We start from the raw sequence: 20,141 nt of genomic DNA, 5'->3' as shown, positions 1-20,141 counted from the left end.
CGCTCAGATGTGGTGTTGGTGTGTGTTGTTCTAAAGTGCTTTTAAAACAGGTGAAGGGCATGGCACTAACCACCCCCTGCCGACCAACAGCTGGTGTTAGCTCGGCCTCTCCCCAGAGCCCTCAATGTCCATGTGTGATTAAAATTGAGATGTGGGCCCTGGCAAAAGAGGTAAGGCTGAATGAACAGACCGCCCTCTGGATGCCATTCTGTGTGCCCATCCCCAACGCCCTAAATGTATGTGTCATGAGAGAGTAAGTAATGAGAGTGTCTACGTTGTAGTGTATGAATGAGGTACAGGTGGTCGCGAGGGGACAGAGGAGGAATACCTACCCTGCATCCCAGCAACGCACCTACACCTCAAAGCCCTACATGTGTGGTGGTGTGATGGAGCGGGAGGAGGGAAGCATTTAGGGATGGGGAGGAAAGGAATGGGGGGGGGGCAAAATACCTCCCCCCCGGAGCCAGCTCCCCCGCTGACCCCCATAGGCACTCCCCGTTCCCCGAAATCCATCCAGGGAGGGGGGCCCAGGCCCATCCAGACCGGGGCCCAAGGCAGCAGCACCACCGGGCCCCACAGAGCCCAAGGCGCCCCACCGGACCCCACTACAAAGGAAAAGCTACCCCCGCCCCAGCATTCAGTCAACTCCCAGACTGCACAAGACAAAAGACATCCAAAGACATTGTACCTCTCTGAAAGGTAGAAACGTTTCACCGCTCGTCCAAGCAGCTTTGCATGTGCAAATGCACAACCCCTCACTCAACAGAGGTAGAGGCATTAGGCACAACCTGTCTCCAATTTAACCTCATCATTTGCCAAAACAAAAATAATTCCCAGGAAAAAAACAGACCCAATTCACACCTCCACCAGGTGGACCACCCTTAACGACCCACTCTATTGGAGTAGGAGGGACTGGTTACATCTACCCGCAACTCCCCCCCCCCACTTTGTTTCACTCAACGAGCCCCCTTAGACTACTTACCCAGGAGGATAAATATGTGGACACTTACTACCTCCCTCAGTCTGAAGAAGCTGCTTGGATGAGCAGCGAAACGTTTCTAACTTTCAGAGACAAGTCCAGTTGCCACGAGTCAACCACCAGAGAGTATGGTCTAAGGTTGCCTGGTCCTTCTGTTCCTCTGTGGTGAAGGGTACCTTAAGGGTATCTTCACCACATTGCCATTTGACACTGACACCTTCACATTGCCTGCTTCTAAATCGCCAACGATCAGTTCTTCCAATAATAATTTGTCCACCTTAGTTTCAACAATATCCAAATTTATAGCATTCAGCTGGATTTCACTGTTTATAACTTCTACTGCCACATCCACAATTTCCAATTCAAATGCTTTTTCTCTAGTCTCCTCCACTTTGACTTCTCCAATTTGTACTTGTACAATTTCAAAATCAAATTTACTTTGATCTAAATATTCGAGATCAAACTGGCAGAGGTCTATCAGCACAGCTCCTATCTCCAGACTGTCTCGATGGTTGTCTACAGGCTTTATGGAGATTGTCCTGTTATTCATCACAAAAGCCTCCAACCCATGTACATCTATCCCCTTATCCCTCCCAAGCTGGCTAGTGGGTGGAGTTACTTGGGAGCACTCCTCTTCATCACCCCAGCAGATGATCTCTTCCCACTTGTCCCAGGCTGCCCAATAAGCATCATCCGTCCAGCTAACTGCCTTGGCAATTCGCCTTCGGGAATGTGACTCAGTGGAACTGTCAGCCTGGTCAGAAGGTGATTCTGCTGGGGAGCACAGCTCTTTCTCATCTCCCCAGTCAATCACCTCTCCCCACTTGTCCCAAGTTGCCCAGTATCTGTCGTCGCTCCAGCAAACAGCTTTCTCAAATCGTCTGATTCTGAATGAGGAAAAACAACATACAGGCAATGCAATGGAGCTGTCAGTCACTCCTGACATGTGGACTACACTTCTGCACTGACCCACACCTTCCCAATCAACAACCGCATTACTGCACAGGCAGAGCTGCTATCTTTGGTCAGCTGGCTGGCGTGAGATTCTCAATTCCAGACAAGTCTGCACATTCATCTCCATATGTGTAACAGTCTTACTACCTTGTAAATAGTCTGGAGGGTTTGCAGACTACCCCAACACTTTTGATGGAGCTAATTTTAGGTTTATAATGGAACAAAACAAATTGACTACAAGACATCTTGAGTGAGGGTTGGCAACCCTGCATATGACACTAACTAACCTGCACATAAAATTTAAATATAATCCAAACAATATACTGAATTTTACACAAACATATTTCAATATACAGTCATACCTCGGCTCACGAACTTAGTTCCTGACGTGAAAAGTGCGTGACCTCAATCAATTTTCCCATTTCAAATAATGTAAATATGTATTATGTTCAATATGTTTAAACTTCAGAAACGCTGCATTTTCTTCAATTTTTAATATTTTTCTGTGACCAAGAATCCATCCATCCATTTTCCAAACCACTTATCCTACTGGGTTGCCTATCCCGGAAGCAATGGGCACAAGGCAGGGAAAAATCGAGGATGGGGGGGCCAGCCCATTGCAGGGCACACTCACACACCATTCACTCACACATGCACTCCTACAGGCAATTTAGCAAGTACCCGGAGGAAACCCCACGACGACATGGGGAGAACGCGACCAAGAATATAGACTTAAATTAAAATAACCTTACTTGTAACAATTAATGCTGTTGGCACGTCAAACTGTCGGTGCAGCGGTAAGAAAATCGGGAGAAGACTAACAATAATAGAGGATTTATACATGGAAAAATAAGTTCACACAACACGTTATTCACCATGAACTAGGACATATCGCCGTCTTTCTCTTTAGGTCACTCTATACATACATACACTTCGAGCACGCGCAGTACAACTCAACACCCCCTACCGTACAATCAAATTATGACAGACTGTGCACATATAACTGAGAGCATACACTTACATGCTAACAAATGCTAAATTAAATAAAACATTAAAACTGAGCATACGCTGGTCGCTCGAAAGACGCCAAAACGGAAAAGAACCACAAAACATCCCCCAAAAAACTAAACAATCAACATTAAAAGACTGAGTAACAGTCAAATGCAGTAATTTCGAAAATATGATTTTTTTTTTTTATTATTATACTGGACATTTCTTCGCGTTTCGGGTGGTTCTTTGGGGAGCTTTCATTGGACCCTTTTCGGGACGTTTGTGTGTTCGCGGCCTGAAACACGGTTCGACAACCGGTACAAAACATTTTGGAACATCTGGTTCGTAACCCGATTTATTCGTGATCAGGACTGTTCGTGGGTCGAGGTACCACTGTACATACAAAGACAGATACTAAATAATAAGATAAGTTATACGATAAAATGGGAGCAGAAATGCAACGTACCTTGCCATCTTGGTGCAGAAAAACAAGTGAAGCCGCGTCTTTCAAACCAGTAGCTTCCCACGTGCGGAGGCATCAAATGTAACCAAGCAACAACATAACTAAATAATAACATCATAATACGTATAGCTGTTATATAATAATGACAGTTCTATAAGTTTTTTATTTACTTTTAGAAGTAAATAAGAAAAAAAATTGTGTAAGAACTGCAAAGCAAGAATATAGTAGTAAGCATGAATCACACATTCAGCCCTGGATAATATCAGACAATGACTTAAAGACACGTGAAATGAACTGCACTCTTGGAGTCTGTCTCTCCCCAAAGCACTATGCACGGTAACTTGTTTAATATGGGAATTATAAAATGACACTTTGGTAACATTTCAAACTGTTGTATCGCGATACATAGCGATCAGTATGTCGAACTGTCACGCCCAGCTCGTACGATCCTCATGTGTGCCACGCCCCCCTGATTATCCACGTATGCTTCCCCCTTGTACCCAGCTGTGTCCGATTATTTTCGCCTAGTCCTGTCTATTTCAGTCCATGTCTTGCTTTCGTTCCTGGTCCGTCATTGATGTTAGTTAGTCGATGTTCGTGCTTCGTCCCGTTTTAGTGCTAATAAATCCCAGTTTCCCCGTGTTCTGCCTGCCTGTTTCCTGCCCGTGCGATCGCGCTCGCAACCAGCCCAAAACCTGACACGAACAAGGTTATACATCACACAAGCTTCCCACAAGAACCTGTAATTAGACTAAGCGCGTACAACACTGGGCCCGGCTGCCTTATACGGCAACCGAGCACGATCGCATCCCGCCCCCCTCCCCAGTTCTGCCCCCCTGTTGCACTTACTGGTCCGGACGCGAGCACGTTTTGTCATCAACCTGCAACTTTTTGTGTGAAAGAAACATAAGAAGCAAAGCTGTGTACCACAGTAGGGTAGAATTCATGGTTAATTTCGTGGCTTATTTGGGGCGGTTTTGAGTATGATGACACACACAGATTTGTCAAGTATACAAAGCAGAGGTTTTTATTTATTCGTGCTGCACGTATAGGAAGATCCACACTTTATCAAATATCTCAGGCAGACTGATGCTGCGCGGGATACCGGTGCCAAAAAGGTATTGCGGTACCGCATTTTTGAAAGCTGTTCGGTATTACATTACATTACATTTCTTTAGTACTTGTACTGATTACACTACTTTCGCTTCCGCTAACTATGGGATCATGACGATGGACTCTATATAGCAAAACCACTGCCGAAACTAAGTTATACACTAAGTTAGATCTGCACCCATCATGCTATATAAAATACTAAAACGTCAGCTAGTTAAGTATGATGTCCATAGCTTCACGTCAGTGATTTATGTCAGGGATATACATTGACGTCATCAAAGTTTGATGTTTGAATAATAAATAGATAATAAAGCATAATGTGCTGCGTGGGAAGTGTTTTATATGTGATCAGGTCATCAGAGCTGTATTATGGGATGTCACAAGACAGGTAATGCTAATACTTAAAAGTAAATAGCATAATCATACAATGATAAGAAAGAGAATAAGGCAAAAACATTTCTTGAAATTTGGCCTGAGGGTGGCGCTAGAGTGATGGATGGATTGAACCCAAATTTGGTATGAATAGTTGGAACTGACCTCTATTGATGTGCCAAATTTCAAAAAAGTTGCCAATCAGCTCTATGGGCTGCCATAGACTCCCATGGCAAAAAGCATAATAATAGTGAAAACTACTAAAAACTATAGGTATCCTAATAATAATAGACTGTCATCTCTAAATTGCCCACAGTGTGTGAGTGAGTGCATTCACTGCAATGGACTGGCATCCCATCCAAAAGTATACTATTGTGTCCTATGCTACCTGGGATAAGCTCCAGGCCCTCGTCTCCAGGATATGCGGTACGAGGATGGATGAATAATAATCATGTTTATTTCAATTTCAATTATTGGCAAATATAAACATGTACCAAGGATAATAGCAATAAATACAGTATGCCAAAATAAATGCTAGAGGAGAATCCTGCAATTCCTGCCCCAGTCCTGGGTCTGGGGAGTTTATTCTCACTGAGATTGCATAGGATTCCTCTGGCTGCTGTTTTTCTCCCGTACACGTGAAGTGCTACTTCTTCGTTGCCCACATGTGAGCCAGTATGTGAGCCCTGATCCGGGCTACCATCCCGCCCAAGGCATTTCCTCTGTATGCTGCTTCCTGCAGCCCTGCAGTGGATAAAAGGAAAGGACAATGGTTTGTTGATTTATAGCACATATATTATTATATTTTATATTGTTCAAATACACATTACTCAGTAATAACTCAGTAACTACTCAAGTACAAATGATGAACAAATACAGTAACTGTTATGATTAAGAATGAACGAACGTGGGATCAGTATATAACTAATACTTTCTGGTTAATTAATAAATTAAGTAAGAGTGTACTACTTCAGGAGCGGCATGGTGGTGCTCTCATGCCCGGCTCGTACGATCCTCGTGTGTGCCACGCCCCCTGATTACCCACGTGTGCTTCCCTGATCTTGCCCAGCTGTGTCCACTTATTTTTGCCCAGTCTCGTCTATTTCAGTCCATGACTTGCCTTAGTTTCTGGTCCGTCATTGATGTTAGTTAGTCTTAGTGCTGTCTGCTCCGTCCCGATCCCGAATAAATCTCCGTTTTCCCCGTACTCCGCCTGCTTGCCTGCTTCCTGCCCGCTTGTCAGCCTGTGCACACTACCCGCTTTAACCAGCGAACTCTGACAGGTGCACTGGTTAGCACTGTTGCCTCACACCTCTGGGACCTGGGTTTGAGTCTCTGCCTGGGTCACATGTGTGTGGAGTTTGCATGTTCTCCCCATGTCGTCGTGGGGTTTGCCCCCACAGTCCAAAAACATGCTGAGGCTAACTGGAGTTGCTAAATTGCCCGTAGGTGTGTGTGTGAGAGTGAATGGTGTGTGTGTGCCCTGCGACAGGCTGGCCCCTCATCCTGGGTTGTTCCCTGCCTTGTGCACATTGCTTCCGGGATAGGCCCCGGACCCCCCGCGACCCAGTAGGATAAGCGGTTTGGAAAATGGATGGATGGATGGATGGATGTACTACGACATTATTTCTGCCCCCTCAAGTAAAGTGTTGCTCCTAACTCATCTGGTCTTTTCATATGTTGTTAAAACATACTGAATTAATCCCTGCAAGAAATTCTTTGAGGGGGTTAGAGAGAAAATGCAGGAGACTGAATCCAGGACCTCAGCTATATCTTTTTTAAGTGTTTACGTGTAAACAGTCAAGACTTAACTATATGGGCTCATACTAAAATTAAAAATTCATGGCAAAGTGTTACTCCATTTTGAACAATATGAGCAGAGTATGCACAACCTTTTTATGTGAGACACAGCTATATGCACTATATATTTCTGCTTCCCCTAGACTTCCTGAGACCTTAAATAGTGTGACATTGGCAATAGCGAAAGCCTTCGTTTTAAAGATGACTTTTCATGTTTTCACTTGAAATCATGTGGAAAGATCACATCTCCACACACAAAGCTCTTTCATATTTCCTGAGAGCCATATTTCATATTTGCTGGCGAGCTGTCTCAAAATTTTATCAGTTCCATTCCAGCCCCCTATAATGCCTCTGCAAAGACTGAAAAAGATCCATCAAACGGTTATTGAATTATGGTCTTAGCAGGGTCAAGCATCAAAACTGCTGCTTTTTTCATTATCACTCTGTGGCGCTGCTTCCATTTTGGGACTGTTTCAAAATTAAATCAGTTCTAGTTCCTCACCAATACCTGTACAAAGATTGAAAAGGATTCGTCAAACGGTTTATGAGTTATTGGCTTGCATGCCAAAGTATCTGCAGCGACAGGGGAACAGTGCTAAAACCAAAAGTATTCCCTGAAGGCCAGGGAATACCATCCATCCATCCATTTTCTAAACCACTTATCCTACTGGGTCGCGGGGGGTCCGGAGCCTATCCCGGAATCAATGGGCACGAGGCAGGGAACAACCCAGGATGGGGGGCCAGCCCATCACAGGGCACACTCACACACCTTTCACGCACACATGCACTCCTACAGGCAATTTAGCAACTCCAATTAGCCTGAAGGCCAGGGAATACAACAAAGGTAATTTATGCTTACAGATCTGAAATCAGCAGATCACATTTATGTACCATCATGTATGTTAAGTTCTTGTTGCTGTTAAGCGGAGAACTACTACGCGGGAGAGAAGTATCCAGGCTGAAAAATATCTTCTGGAATTTTACTGAGGTCAGCATGTCATTGGCCCCAAAGTGGCATTCCCATATCAGTTGAAATATGCAATTGTCTGCATGCATAAACTTGCCTCTTACGCCATACTCCATGCTAGGAAATAGCTATGAAAAGATTGTACTTGTACCTCAATCTGGGAATACTATTGTTGTTAAATAGCTATGCATAAGATTACATTTGCCATGGCTGAGACTGAATCACTTTCAATCACTACATGATGGTTATTAGGCATTTAATTACTAGCGGCTGTCAGTGATTGTTAATTGCTGTATAGTAACTTGGGAGAATGACACTGTGGATGCTGGAGCAACCGATGCTGTGTGCAGACTCACCCCTTTAATACGATGACAGTGTAGTTCTGCTTTAGCGGGACGATTACTGTGCATCTGGTGACAAAGATTTACGATGGATAATTTAAAACCCAAGTACTGGAATACTTTGCCAAACAGAACATCCTGATGAGCAAATTAATTTCATTATGAAACTTTAAAATAAAAGTTATTTTTGGTGATGGTAACTTTCAATTCCCCACGATTCCCCAGTTCCAGTCCTGCAGGCCTAGTCTGCACCCAGATTTTAATACTCAAACACCTTATTCAGCTCACCAGCCAATTGCCAGGTTTAGTAGGCATATTTGACAGGTCCTTGCAAACTGGTTCTCCAGGACTGGAATTGGGGAACCCTAATATATAGCATTATATACTGTACAGGTCCTTCTCAAAAAATTAGCATATTGTGAAAAAGTTCATTATTTTCTGTAATGTACTGATAAACATTAGACTTTCATACATTTTAGATTCATTACACACAACTGAAGTAGTTCAAGCCTTTTATTGTTTTAATATTGATGATTTCGGCATACAGCTCATGAAAAAGTGCTCCAAAATCTCCTGATAGCTAGCTGCATTGACCCTGCCCTTGATAAAACACAGTGGACCAACACCAGCAGCTGACATGGCACCCCAGACCATCACTGACTGTGGGTACTTGATTTCCGAATGACATGCAAAATTTGCTTTCATCCGAAAAAAGTACTTTGGACCACTGAGCAACAGTCCAGTGCTGCTTCTCTGTAGCCCAGGTCAGGCGCTTCTGTCATTCGGAAATCAAAATTTTGGAGCACTTCATGCTTCCATCTGCTGAAAAGCTTTATGGAGATGAAGATTTCATTTTTCAGCACGACCTGGCACCTGCTCACAGTGCCAAAACCACTGGTAAATGGTTTACTGACCATGGTATTACTGTGCTCAATTGGCCTGCCAACTCTCCTGACCTGAACCCCATAGAGAATCTGTGGGATATTGTGAAGAGAAAGTTGAGAGATGCAAGACCCAACACTCTGGATGAGCTTAAGGCCGCTATCGAAGCATCCTGGGCCTCCATAACACCTCAGCAGTGCCACAGGCTGATTGCCTCCATGCCACGCCGCATTGAAGCAGTCATTTCTGCAAGGATTCCCGACCAAGTATTGAGTGCATAACTGAACATAATTATTTGAAGGTTGACTTTTTGTTGGTATTAAAAACACTTTTCTTTTATTGGTTGGATGAAATATGCTAATTTTTTTAGATTTATTTTGGGTTTTCATGAGCTGTATGCCAAAATCATCAATATTAAAACAATAAAAGGCTTGAACTACTTCAGTTGTGTGTAATGAATCTAAAATATATGAAAGTCTAATGTTTATCAGTACATTACAGAAAATAATGAACTTTTTCACAATATGCTAATGTTTTGAGAAGGACCTGTATAACCCCCCCCACAGCCAGATGCCGCTGTAACCAAATAATCAATGTTATTCACTTCACATGTTATGGCTGATCAGTGTATAACCTCTGTATCTCAGTTACGTTTCAGACTGTTTTGCTACATTGTGCAGATTAATATATTGTGTTTATAATAAATTTAAAAATTTCCCAAAATTCAGCACATTGTCAGTTTCACTGGCCAACACACTGATCATCGTAACATCATCAAGTTCTTTAGCCAAATTAGGTGTGCTGGGCAATGGGAAACCTGACACTGCAGTACAGTGAATCATGCAGCAGGACTGGGAAAATGTAAAAACACATTTTACCTCCAAGAGCCACTGTTCTCCCACCTTTTTTCAGCAGTCTTACACGTCTGTAAACACATAAAATATGTTTGCACATATACTGTACTGATCCTGAGAGGATTAAGATGGCAAAAATATCAATTGGGCTGGTGATTGCACAATATTTTAGAAGCTAAATTATGAAATGTATGACTATATATATTACACAATGATAAGGTATAAATACAGATAAGCTACATACCGTTGGAGTGAAGCTGAAGTCCTTCTCTCTTCTAGACAATGGAATCAGTAGAAATGAAGTTTTGCCACGACATGAGAAGCCAGGAAAGTGAAGCAGAACATGAACAGGAACATTATTCAGCCTTGGCTGACTAGGTCTGTATTCCGGACATTACATTCATGATTTAATTTGACTGCAGGGGGCTTGAATAATTTTAACTTGCTTGCAGGTTCCCTATGTACTGTATGTATTACCTTTCCTGACCTTCGGAGGTCCTCCCTCCTGTTTCGGAGCATTTTTAAGGCTTTTTTCAGAATTTCCTGCTCTTTGCCGACGAGGCTACAGGGCAACTCTGCTGTGACCTTGAAATTACATTAAATATTCTGTTAAAACACTTTATTTGGTGTTTTACCTTGTGAATTGAAATTTTAAGCCCTAATTGTTCTTTATGCGGTAAAAAGGTAAAATAGAAAAATTAAACTATTTGATTAGAAATATTGATTTTAAACAATTTTATGAGGTACAGCTTTTGCTTATGACAGGGTTCCAGTCAATTTCCGCTCCCTTGCAGGCAGTGGTCCACATTTTTGATGCACCCAGGGATGATCTTACAACAGCCTGGTGGAGACGTGTAGAAAAAAGAAAGATATCAGTTTTGCACCAAAAACGTTAGAATAGAGAGGAGTGCAGGTGGACATAGAATGAGCAGAATGAATGGTAGCAGTATTTCTGATGTGATAACCACTTATTCTGCTGCTTCTACTTCCACCTGTACTGTCTGTGTTCTAACAGCTCTGTCCACTTTAGTTTCTATTTCCAGGACTGTGTGATACTTACACTGAATCTCTTTTGTTCAGGTGTTGCCGCTGACTTCCCTGCTTATTTTTTAGGAAGTCTTCTGCTTCCACTCCAGACTGATTGAGGGAAAGATCATGAAACTAAATATGATATATTCTGTAACCATGACTTGACAGCAGTATGTCTGTGAAACCACAAAAAACACAGAGCTTGCTATCAAACAGACAGTTTACTTGCCTTTAGTTTTAAAATGGAAATTAGGGATTTCCTCAGTCTGAGGTTTTTGGGGAACAAAAGGTAAACATCTTGTTCCCCAATGTCCACAAAATAATCCCCTGTCACACCTTGTTCTTCATGGTAAAACACAGAGAAAATAGATTAATCCACATGACTGTAACTATAAAACCCAAAATATTATGGCCACACAGAGGTTGAAAAAATAACAATGATTATGAATAAATTAATAATAAAACCCCATAATATAATTAAGGCACGCAGAGTGAGCACATAGCAGGCATAGCAACAGTAAGTAAGGCGGACAAAGGGGCAACTGAGAAGACAGCATCAGCAAATTTAGCATATTTACCAAAAACACAACACTGATAGGAGTTATCAATTTAGCATTACCATATACAGTACAGTACTGTGCAAAAGTCTTAGGCAGTCCAAAGAAATGTTTAAAGCTGTTTATCTGGGTAGCAAGTGTACTTTGGCTTAGAACAAAAAACACAATTTAACATTAGAACGTGTGCAAATTAAGAGTAACACAATAAAAACTAGTAATAATTTCTTCTGTTTTCTAAAAAGTTACTGATATCTAGTTGGATGGCTAGATGAACACCGCTTCAGTTCCCAAACTTCTCCTCAGGGGCACCTCGTTCCATGATTTTGTTAAATTTCCCCAACAGCTCAATTAAATATATAAATATATTGGTTTAAAAAGTCAGTGAGAGATTGACTAGCTGTATGAGGTGTGTTAGTGGCCAAGTCAAAAAATACATGGCTGCACTGGACGGTCGCTGCAAATACTAGGATGATTTTAGCAGAGGTTCTGAAATGGCGAAGCTGACACACTTTGACAGGCATCATATCATAGTTTTACACCAACAGGAGGATAATCTAAACATCATTTTCTTTGCCTGCCTAAGACTTTTGCACAGTACTGTATATATATAATTAGGCCCTCAATCATGGCCTTACAATGGCTGAGGCTGGTCGGCCGAATGATGGGACAACAACCATGTCCACAACCATCAAACATTTCATAGAGCCAACAGGTATGTAATCCAACAATGTGCCCTGTACTGTAATATTGTCCTCTTACTGCAATGCTTCATATTACAGTATCCATTTGCATTTAATATTACACAGTGAGTTTTACTTTATACAGTTACATACTGGATGTATACTGTAGCACACATGTCGCGTCACTCATGGTCACACACACAGATTAACCTCCCCCCAAACCACAGACAATATGCCAGGACAAGCAGTGTAGTACAATCTTTTATTAAACATGCAAAAGCAAACCCACTACTTAACACACAGTGGGGGAAACAGAATATCTAACACCACGAAGGGGGGGGGGGGGGGGGGACATGTCCTACATACATACCTTTCCCACTGAATACACCCCCATAGAATTAGCATTTCAATCTCCCAAATTCCTGTGAAAATGTTACTGCGATTGAGCATGTACATGAGTGATTGACTACACACCAGTACAATCCAAATCCAAAACACACATGGTAAATGTGCTTTTCTACTTTTATGAGAACTGAAAGCGCTTTACAATTCATGCCTCACATTCACCCATCCACACACCAGTGGTGGAGGCTGCCATGCAAGGTGCCAATCTACACGCCGGGAGCAATTTGGGGTTCAGTGTCTTGCTCAAGGACACTTTGATGGGGTCAGGAGAAACCAGGGCTCGAACCTGCAACTCTCTGGTTGCTAAACGATAGCACTACCTCCTGCGCCACCATCTTCCCCAAATGTATGGAGAAGGAGGTTCCTCGGAGCTCCGAGATGTGTTTGGCTATAATAAATCTCAAATATAGCTATATGACATAGTTTTTCATAACACCAGCATTTATTTTTTAGGTTTGTCGAGCTCCGTCAAAACAGTTGAATTAGAACGAGCCCATTATGTAACTGGAACCCCTCCTACATGTAAACACAGTGACGCGCTACAGCGTTGGTTTGTTGTCTGAGGCTATGATACTGACGACAAACACATTCTCAGATTTCACTGTACCAATCACAGCATATGCAGGCAGAAAAATGATAGCAAAAAACATTCAGCATTAGATTCTAAAACCGTCTGTAATGTCTGTGTTTATCCAGTGGACCATAAACTAAAATAAGCTTTTCTATTTCAGATTCTTTCAGATGTTTTAAAATAATAAATAAAAAAATCATAATAATTAAACCATGTATTACTGACTATCAGACAACTTCAACAAGTTACCAAATGGATGCAAAATCAAAGATATCCATTTGCGCCTGGCACTAACCATGTACTCCTTCACAGTACTAAGCCATAGAAAGGTCCCCAATGAAACCCCTGCATTCCTGCATCGCAGATACTCTACTGTGCAAAATTATTTGTAACACAAATGTCTAAACTGGCATGAGAGAGAGATTCAGCTCTTGTGAAGATTGGCATGTGAAACTGGAACAGGCACTGGATAAATTCAGTACACATAAAGACAGGCAGTGCCACAGATTAGCACTGATGACATGGATTGAGAAGATCAATCCTGTTAATATTCAACCTTCAGATGAGCTGGAAAGAGCAGCAGCAAGTGAGGAAAAATCTTCTGAAGTTAAGTACTTGGCACGGCAAGGCCTGGCTTTTCGAGGTGTTGGTAAGGAGAGTTGGAATTTCAAGCAGCTTCTAATGCAAACAGCAGAGGGCGATGCAGAGCTGACCATGTGGCTGAAAGGTCACTTTGATTTCACCAGTGCTGTTTAACTGTAATGCCTGTTCCTGGGTTGCCCTCAGTCCTTGTTATTGGTTATGATTCTCACTGTCCTGTTAGTCCTCAGTGTCTTGTTAGCTGTGTATTTAAGTGCTTGTTCTGCTTCTGTTCTTTGATGCTTCATTATAGCTGTATGTTGTATGTATGTATATAGTTCTCTAGTTGTGTTTATTCCATCATTTAGTTCATTCCTGGTCATTTGCTGTTTATTTTGGATCCATCCTGATCCTTTTGGTTTTGATGTGTGTGTTATAATAAACCCTATTTTTCCACCCGTGTCATGCACTGCCGCAACCAGAAGAGGGCAGAAGATATGGCACAAAAACAAAGGAAGAAGCCTAACTTTAAAAAGAACAAAAAACATCAAGACTCATCCAGCATGGGGTGGTGGGTTAACGAATAACACAAACAATCAAAGAATAAGCAAACAAATGAGAGAAAAGATGCAGAGATGACTGAGAAGCAGGGGATGACTGGAGAAGAGACGACAGGACCAGAAGACAGGAGGGATACAGGGAGAGCGGAGAAGACAGTATAACTGAAGAATGGGAGAAGAGGAGAGACTGCAGAGGAAGGAGAACATAGATGACTGGAGGGGAGGGAATATAGGAGCAACAGAGAGAAGGAGGAAGGGCTGCGGAGGAGAAGACAGGATAAGAGGGGAAAATGTGAGCAGAGAAGGACAAACACCCCCACTGCCCAGCAAAGTGCACTTGTAAGTAAACCACAATTTTAGCCTTGGGCTCAATATCTGGACTTGTCTCTGTGTAGCGATGCATAGAATCATTGACACTGGTTATGACTGTACTGTATTAGTCCTAAACCTGCCATTATAGTGTAAGGAGAAAAGATTTTTTTTTAAATAATTTTTTTTTTAAGGTAGAGCGATGTAGCCCCCGGAGAAGTCCCCCCCCCCCCCCCCAAAGCCCTGTTTGTTCCCTTCTAGCTACCAGATGAAACTCACAATGCACCCCAACGCCACCTAACTTCTCTTCCACATGATGCACCTTATTTACCCTTTGACTCCTGTCCATTATTGAGCGTTTTTCAATCCATTTGATTATCAGCTTATTACACTGCATGTACATTAGTCAGCCACATATGCTGTATGGCTTTGTTTTCCGGACAGTCTGGGCTACTCAGATGTGTCATAATTCGATTTGTAAATGCTGACAGTCTTGATGTCATCCTTCTTATCAGGAAAAACTACTTGTGCATATTGTGACGCCCGCTCCGTCCGCTCCTCGTGTGTGCCACGCCCCCTAATTACCCACGTGTGATTTCCTGATCGTGCCCAGTCGTGTCTTGTTTCCTGCTGCCTTGTTTCATGTATTTAAGTTCCTGAGTTGTACTAACCCGTGTCCGTCATTGATGTCTGTTGCCGTCCTGTGTTCCCTGCCCCGGATTGCTCCTAATAAACCCCGTTTTCCCGTATCCTGCTTGCCTGCCTGCTCCTTGCTCGCTCTGCCCGCTTCGCCCGACCGTATCCCGTGACAGAATGACGGACCAACTCAACAAGGCACAGCAGCAGACCGAGAGCCAACGTCTCGGCCTGCTGCAAGAGGTTTACTACTGGCTGAACCAGCCCGACGTCCAGGAGGACCCCGTCGCGCTGCAATTGGCCACCGACAGCTGCGATCTCCTGCTGGCGATGTCCCCATCGGAGGGCGGGCATCGTCTAGGAGAGGTGCGCTCCAACCTCAACCAGCTGGTTCAGCGCCTAACAGCGCGGAGGTTGGGGCTGGACGCACGGTGCGTCCCGGAGGTTGTTCCCCAGCCGTCCGTCCTGTCAGACGCGGAGCAGCCTCCCGCGGACACCGTGACAAAGAGGAAGAAGAGGAAGAAGCACGCGATCGCCCCTGCAATCGTTCTGGGAGCGTGCGCGCTCATCCCCGCTTCTCTCCTAACCTGGGAATTGGAGGACTCCCCGGCTGACCTTGACGTCATCACCGCAGCTAAGCTGCCTGCGCTGGCAGCTTCCCCAGTCCGGGGAGAGCACCCAGCCGCCGCTGAGCTGCTACCGCCCCCTCGAGCGGTACTACTTCCGGCCCGAGCGGCTGGCCAACAAGGGGGCCCGCGCGGTGCGGGACGCTATCCCGCGTGTGCCCCGGGCACTTAAAGGGACCACGTCCGTCTTGCCCGCACGGGACCTACCGGTCCCGCCGCCTGCAGCCCCTGCTCAGCCCGAGCAGCCGCCTCCTGTGCCTGCAGCCCCTGCTCAGCCCGAGCAGCCGCCTCCTGTGCCTGCAGCCCCTGCTCAGCCCGAGCAGCCGCCTCCTGTGCCTGCAGCCCCTGCTCAGCCCGAGCAGCCGCCTCCTGTGCCTGCAGCCCCTGCTCAGCCTGCGCAGCCGCCTTCGCTGCCCCCTTCGCCTGCTGCAGCTCCCGGGCAGGCGCCCCCACTGCAGCAACCTGCAGCTCCCGGGCAGGCGCCCCCACTGCAGCAACCTGCAGCTCCCGGGCAGGCGCCCCCACTGCAGCCAGCTCCTGTCCCTGACCGCGCTCCTGTCCCTGACCGCGCTCCTGTCCCTGACCGCGCTCCTGTCCCGGCGCCCCCTCCGCCTGCAGCAGCTCCAGAGGCGCCCCCTCCGCCTGCAGCAGCTCCAGAGGCGCCCCCTCCGCCTGCAGCAGCTCCAGAGGCGCCCCCTCCGCCTGCAGCAGCTCCAGTCCCTGTCCTAGTCCCCGAGGTGGTCCCGGACAACTCCATCTTGGCTCCTCCCTCTTCGGAAGTGGAGGAGCTGGAATGGGACCCCTCGGGGACAGAACTCGTAACCCCTTGTCCCTCGCCCCGGCGACATCGACCCCGAACTAGGGTCGGCCTGTCTGTGTCCCGCAGGGGAAGGGGACACAGACGCAGGGCTGGGGTCCCGCCCGCCCTGCCCCCTGGCTCGCCCTCCCTCGCCTGCGCTCTGGCTCGGTTGGCGCCTGCGGGTCCTGGCCCTCCGGGTCGGCTGTCGCCTGCGGGTCCCCCTCCAGTGCCTCGTCGCCCCGCCTCGCTCCCCTCTCCAGAGCCTGGTCGGTCGCCTGCGGGCTCCCCGACGGCGGCTCCTCGGTTGCCTGCGGGGTCCCTACCTCCGGCCCTCCACCGGACGTCGCCGCCTGCTGCGGCTCCCCCCTCCTCCGGGCCTTCGCCGTGGGCCCCTCCTGCTCCCTCGTCCCCTTCCCCGGTGCTCCCTCCTGCTCCCTCCCTGGCCCCTCCGCGGGTCCCTCGCCCTGCCTCCTCGGCCCCTCCGAGGTCCCCTCCGGCTCCGGCCTCCCGGCCGCCTGCGGCCCCTCCGGCTGCTGCCCGTCGCCCGCTGGGTCTCCCTCGGGCTCCCCTTTGTTCCTCCTCCTTCTCTCCCTTCTTTCCTGTCTCTGTCCCGCCTGTCTTTGTTCCTCCTCCTGCCTTTGTCCCGCCGTCCTCTGTTCCCGGTCCCTTTGTTCTGCCCCGCTCCGTTCCTGGTTTCCCGTCGTTCCCTCCCGTCACTCCCGCTCCTTTTGTTCCGCCTGTTCCCTCTGTTTCTCCCTTCCTGGTCTGTCTGTCGGCCTTTCCTGTCTTGTGTGGTGTCCTGTCCTGGCTCCTGCCTCTTTGTCTGTTTTGCCTGTCTGTCTTGTTCCCTGTTCCCCGTTGATTTTTTTGCTCTTGTCTTTCAGGTCCTGTTCTGCCTCGTCCCGTCCGTCGCCCCCTTCCTTGGCGCGCCCGGTGTAGCGCGCCTTTGGGGGGGGGTTCTGTGACGCCCGCTCCGTCCGCTCCTCGTGTGTGCCACGCCCCCTAATTACCCACGTGTGATTTCCTGATCGTGCCCAGTCGTGTCTTGTTTCCTGCTGCCTTGTTTCATGTATTTAAGTTCCTGAGTTGTACTAACCCGTGTCCGTCATTGATGTCTGTTGCCGTCCTGTGTTCCCTGCCCCGGATTGCTCCTAATAAACCCCGTTTTCCCGTATCCTGCTTGCCTGCCTGCTCCTTGCTCGCTCTGCCCGCTTCGCCCGACCGTATCCCGTGACACATATAGATATTTCTAATTTTTTAGTCTAATCTAATATAAAAATTGGCAGGCAGTACAAATATAATCTTATAAATGCTGAGATTAGAGTATCTGCGATGCAGGAATGCAGGGGTTTCATTGGGGACCTTTCTATGGCTTAGTACTGTGAAAGAGTACATGGTTAGTGTCAGGCGCAAATGAATATCTTTGATTTTGCATCCATTTGGTAACTTGTTGAAGTTGTCTGATAGTCAGTAATACATGGTTTAATTATTATGATTGTTTATTTATTACTTTATAACATCTAAAAGAAACTGAAATAGGAAAGCTTATTTTAGTTTATGGTCCACTGGATAAACACAGACATTACAGACGGTTTTAGAGTCTAATGCTGAATGTTGTTTGCTATCATTTTTCTGTCCTCAGTGCTCTTCCTCTGGCAGGACTGGGGATGAGAGAGTCCAGTTGTTTGATGCAGTGGGTCGCTCTCACTGTATGGTCTAATTTAGAAGCCAATCATTTATGTCTGTTATTACAGTCAGTGACGCTAAAAGGTGAGCTTCAGTGAACAGTTTGTGGCAGCTGCAGGAACAGAGGCACTCAGGCAAACCCAAGTGCAGAATATTACCCCCGAATGGCAGCTTTTTATCAGCAACAGGGAGATCTGGGATGGGGGAAGGGTGGGGTGGGGGGGGTGCTGAAGGGCTGTTTGCTCTGGTGGGTCCAGGCCAGTCATTGGCAACGTCAGCACTGGTGTTTTGACAGGTCACTGCTGCCTGTATTTTGTCTGAAATTTTGTGGTTTCATTTCAATGGGCTGTCAGGCTTGTAGAGTCACAGAGAGGCTGTTCTTCCCTGACTTCAGCTCTGAAGTCAAACCTCAGAAAGCTGGATCTGAGCTACAATCACCCAGGAGACTCAGGAGTGAAGCTGCTCTCTGCTGTACTGGAGGATCCCAGCTGTAAACTGGAGAAGCTGAAATGAGTAGAGAATGAATATTTTATGTCGGTTTCAGTCAAGTTTATTTGTATAGCACATCTTCATACAAGAAGGTCATTCAAAGTGCTTTCCAGAAAAGATGATAAAAAATAAAATGCTTAATGCACAAAGTAAAATCGTAGGACTAAATATAACAATAAAAAATTAAATAAAAAAAAACATGAAACATTTAAGGAGAGATATTAAAAGTAGCAAATTGCCAGTCCCATCAGACGGCCATCGGTCATCGACCTGCGGCCCAGGATGCTCCGGTGACAGGAGCACTTATGTTCCACCATGCTGTTCGTTATGGACACACTGTGGGCAGCACAGGGATTCAGATCGGCCAGGCCGTTCCTCCCAATCACACCCTTCCAGGTTTCACTGTCACTACGCACATCAGCGTTAATGTCGCCCAGCAGGACAATGCAGTCCCCACGGGGGGCACCTCCCAGCCCCCCTCCCAGGTCTACAAGCAGTCCAGGTACTCTAAGCTGATGTTCGGTGCATACGCATAAACAGTCAGACCCCCTCCCCCAACTCGAAGTGGAAGGGAGGTAACCCTCTCGCTCACTGGGGTGAACTCCAACGTTCTGGCACTGAATTGGGGGGGCTATTAGCTTATTTCGCAGAGGTCACCATTTTCAAAATGAAAACGAGGCTGAGGTGGGATGAATTCCACAAAATTCGTTGATGCTAGTGTGGCATATTGTTGTGAACCAGGATGTACATCTTATCAAAGACGAGAATGTGATCAAGGTTTGTCTTTCCCTTGATTTCCTTGTAACCGGACACTTAGAAGCTCAGTACAAAGTTAGAAAACACACTTTTGCAGAATCATGGATTTACAGTAGTGAGGATGTTTCATATAACCAAGTTGCCTCCTGCTATAATTCCTCACAGTGGGGCTGAAGATTTTTATTTTCTATGTGAAAACCATTTGAGGTGAAGTACCTGACTCTGCTTGGACCTAAAATATATTCATACCCCTTTGATTAACTCTGTAATGTACCATATATGTTTAGTAATATGTATCCAGCGTTTTCAGCCTCTCTCAGGATAATAGTGCTTGTTGTCTCAGAAAATTGTAAACTCAGAAAATAAATCAAGCTTGTTAATGACTAACGTTAGTTATTCACGCTGCAAAGAATATTTTGATATTTGCTGATTAGCTAGTACATTGACAATTAGCCTACGCCTGTCAAAATCCTTTAATATCAGTAATGTTCCCCTCTATTCAGTCGCTGTATCCTTTTAACAGAACTGCTCTTGATATTCAACATCCCCTCCTCAGCCCATTTTTCAGCATCGTTTATGGTAAAATGGATACCCTCACTCAGGCGTTACCCACTGATCTTACACCAAACTGTCATGGTTAGCACTGTGTTGGTTAGCAGCTAATAGACAAAGAAAATGTTGCAATTTTAAATATAAATATGCAGAGTTTAACAAAATATAATGTTCGTCAAAACTGAGGTGAGT

The 20,141-nt window shown here is 45.6% G+C and overlaps 2 protein-coding genes across 2 annotated transcripts in view; one reads left to right on the top strand and one right to left on the bottom strand.

The window, feature by feature from the left end:
• The window catches only part of LOC125722478 (protein NLRC3-like), a 208,014-nt gene extending 197,989 nt beyond the window's left edge, over window positions 1–10,025 (top strand). The window contains exon 7 of the mRNA XM_048998658.1: window positions 9,995–10,025. Coding sequence (XP_048854615.1) covers window positions 9,995–10,010 — 16 coding nt within the window. The 3' untranslated portion in view covers window positions 10,011–10,025. The remainder of the gene's footprint in view (window positions 1–9,994) is intronic.
• On the bottom strand, window positions 449–3,467 carry LOC125722508 (uncharacterized). Its single transcript, XM_048998696.1, has 2 exons — window positions 3,390–3,467; window positions 449–1,866 (listed from the first exon to the last, which is right to left on the bottom strand). The coding sequence occupies exons 1-2, from the start codon at window positions 3,395–3,397 to the stop codon at window positions 1,113–1,115; spliced, it is 762 nt and encodes a 253-aa protein (XP_048854653.1). The 5' UTR covers window positions 3,398–3,467; the 3' UTR covers window positions 449–1,112.
• Window positions 10,026–20,141: the final 10,116 nt, after the last annotated feature.

The sequence above is a fragment of the Brienomyrus brachyistius genome, unplaced genomic scaffold (genome assembly GCF_023856365.1).
Source record: "Brienomyrus brachyistius isolate T26 unplaced genomic scaffold, BBRACH_0.4 scaffold39, whole genome shotgun sequence".
NCBI classification, from domain to species: Eukaryota; Metazoa; Chordata; class Actinopteri; order Osteoglossiformes; family Mormyridae; genus Brienomyrus; species Brienomyrus brachyistius.
The sequence above is the reverse complement of the archived record's forward strand: the minus strand, read 5'-3'. Positions and strand labels throughout refer to the sequence as shown.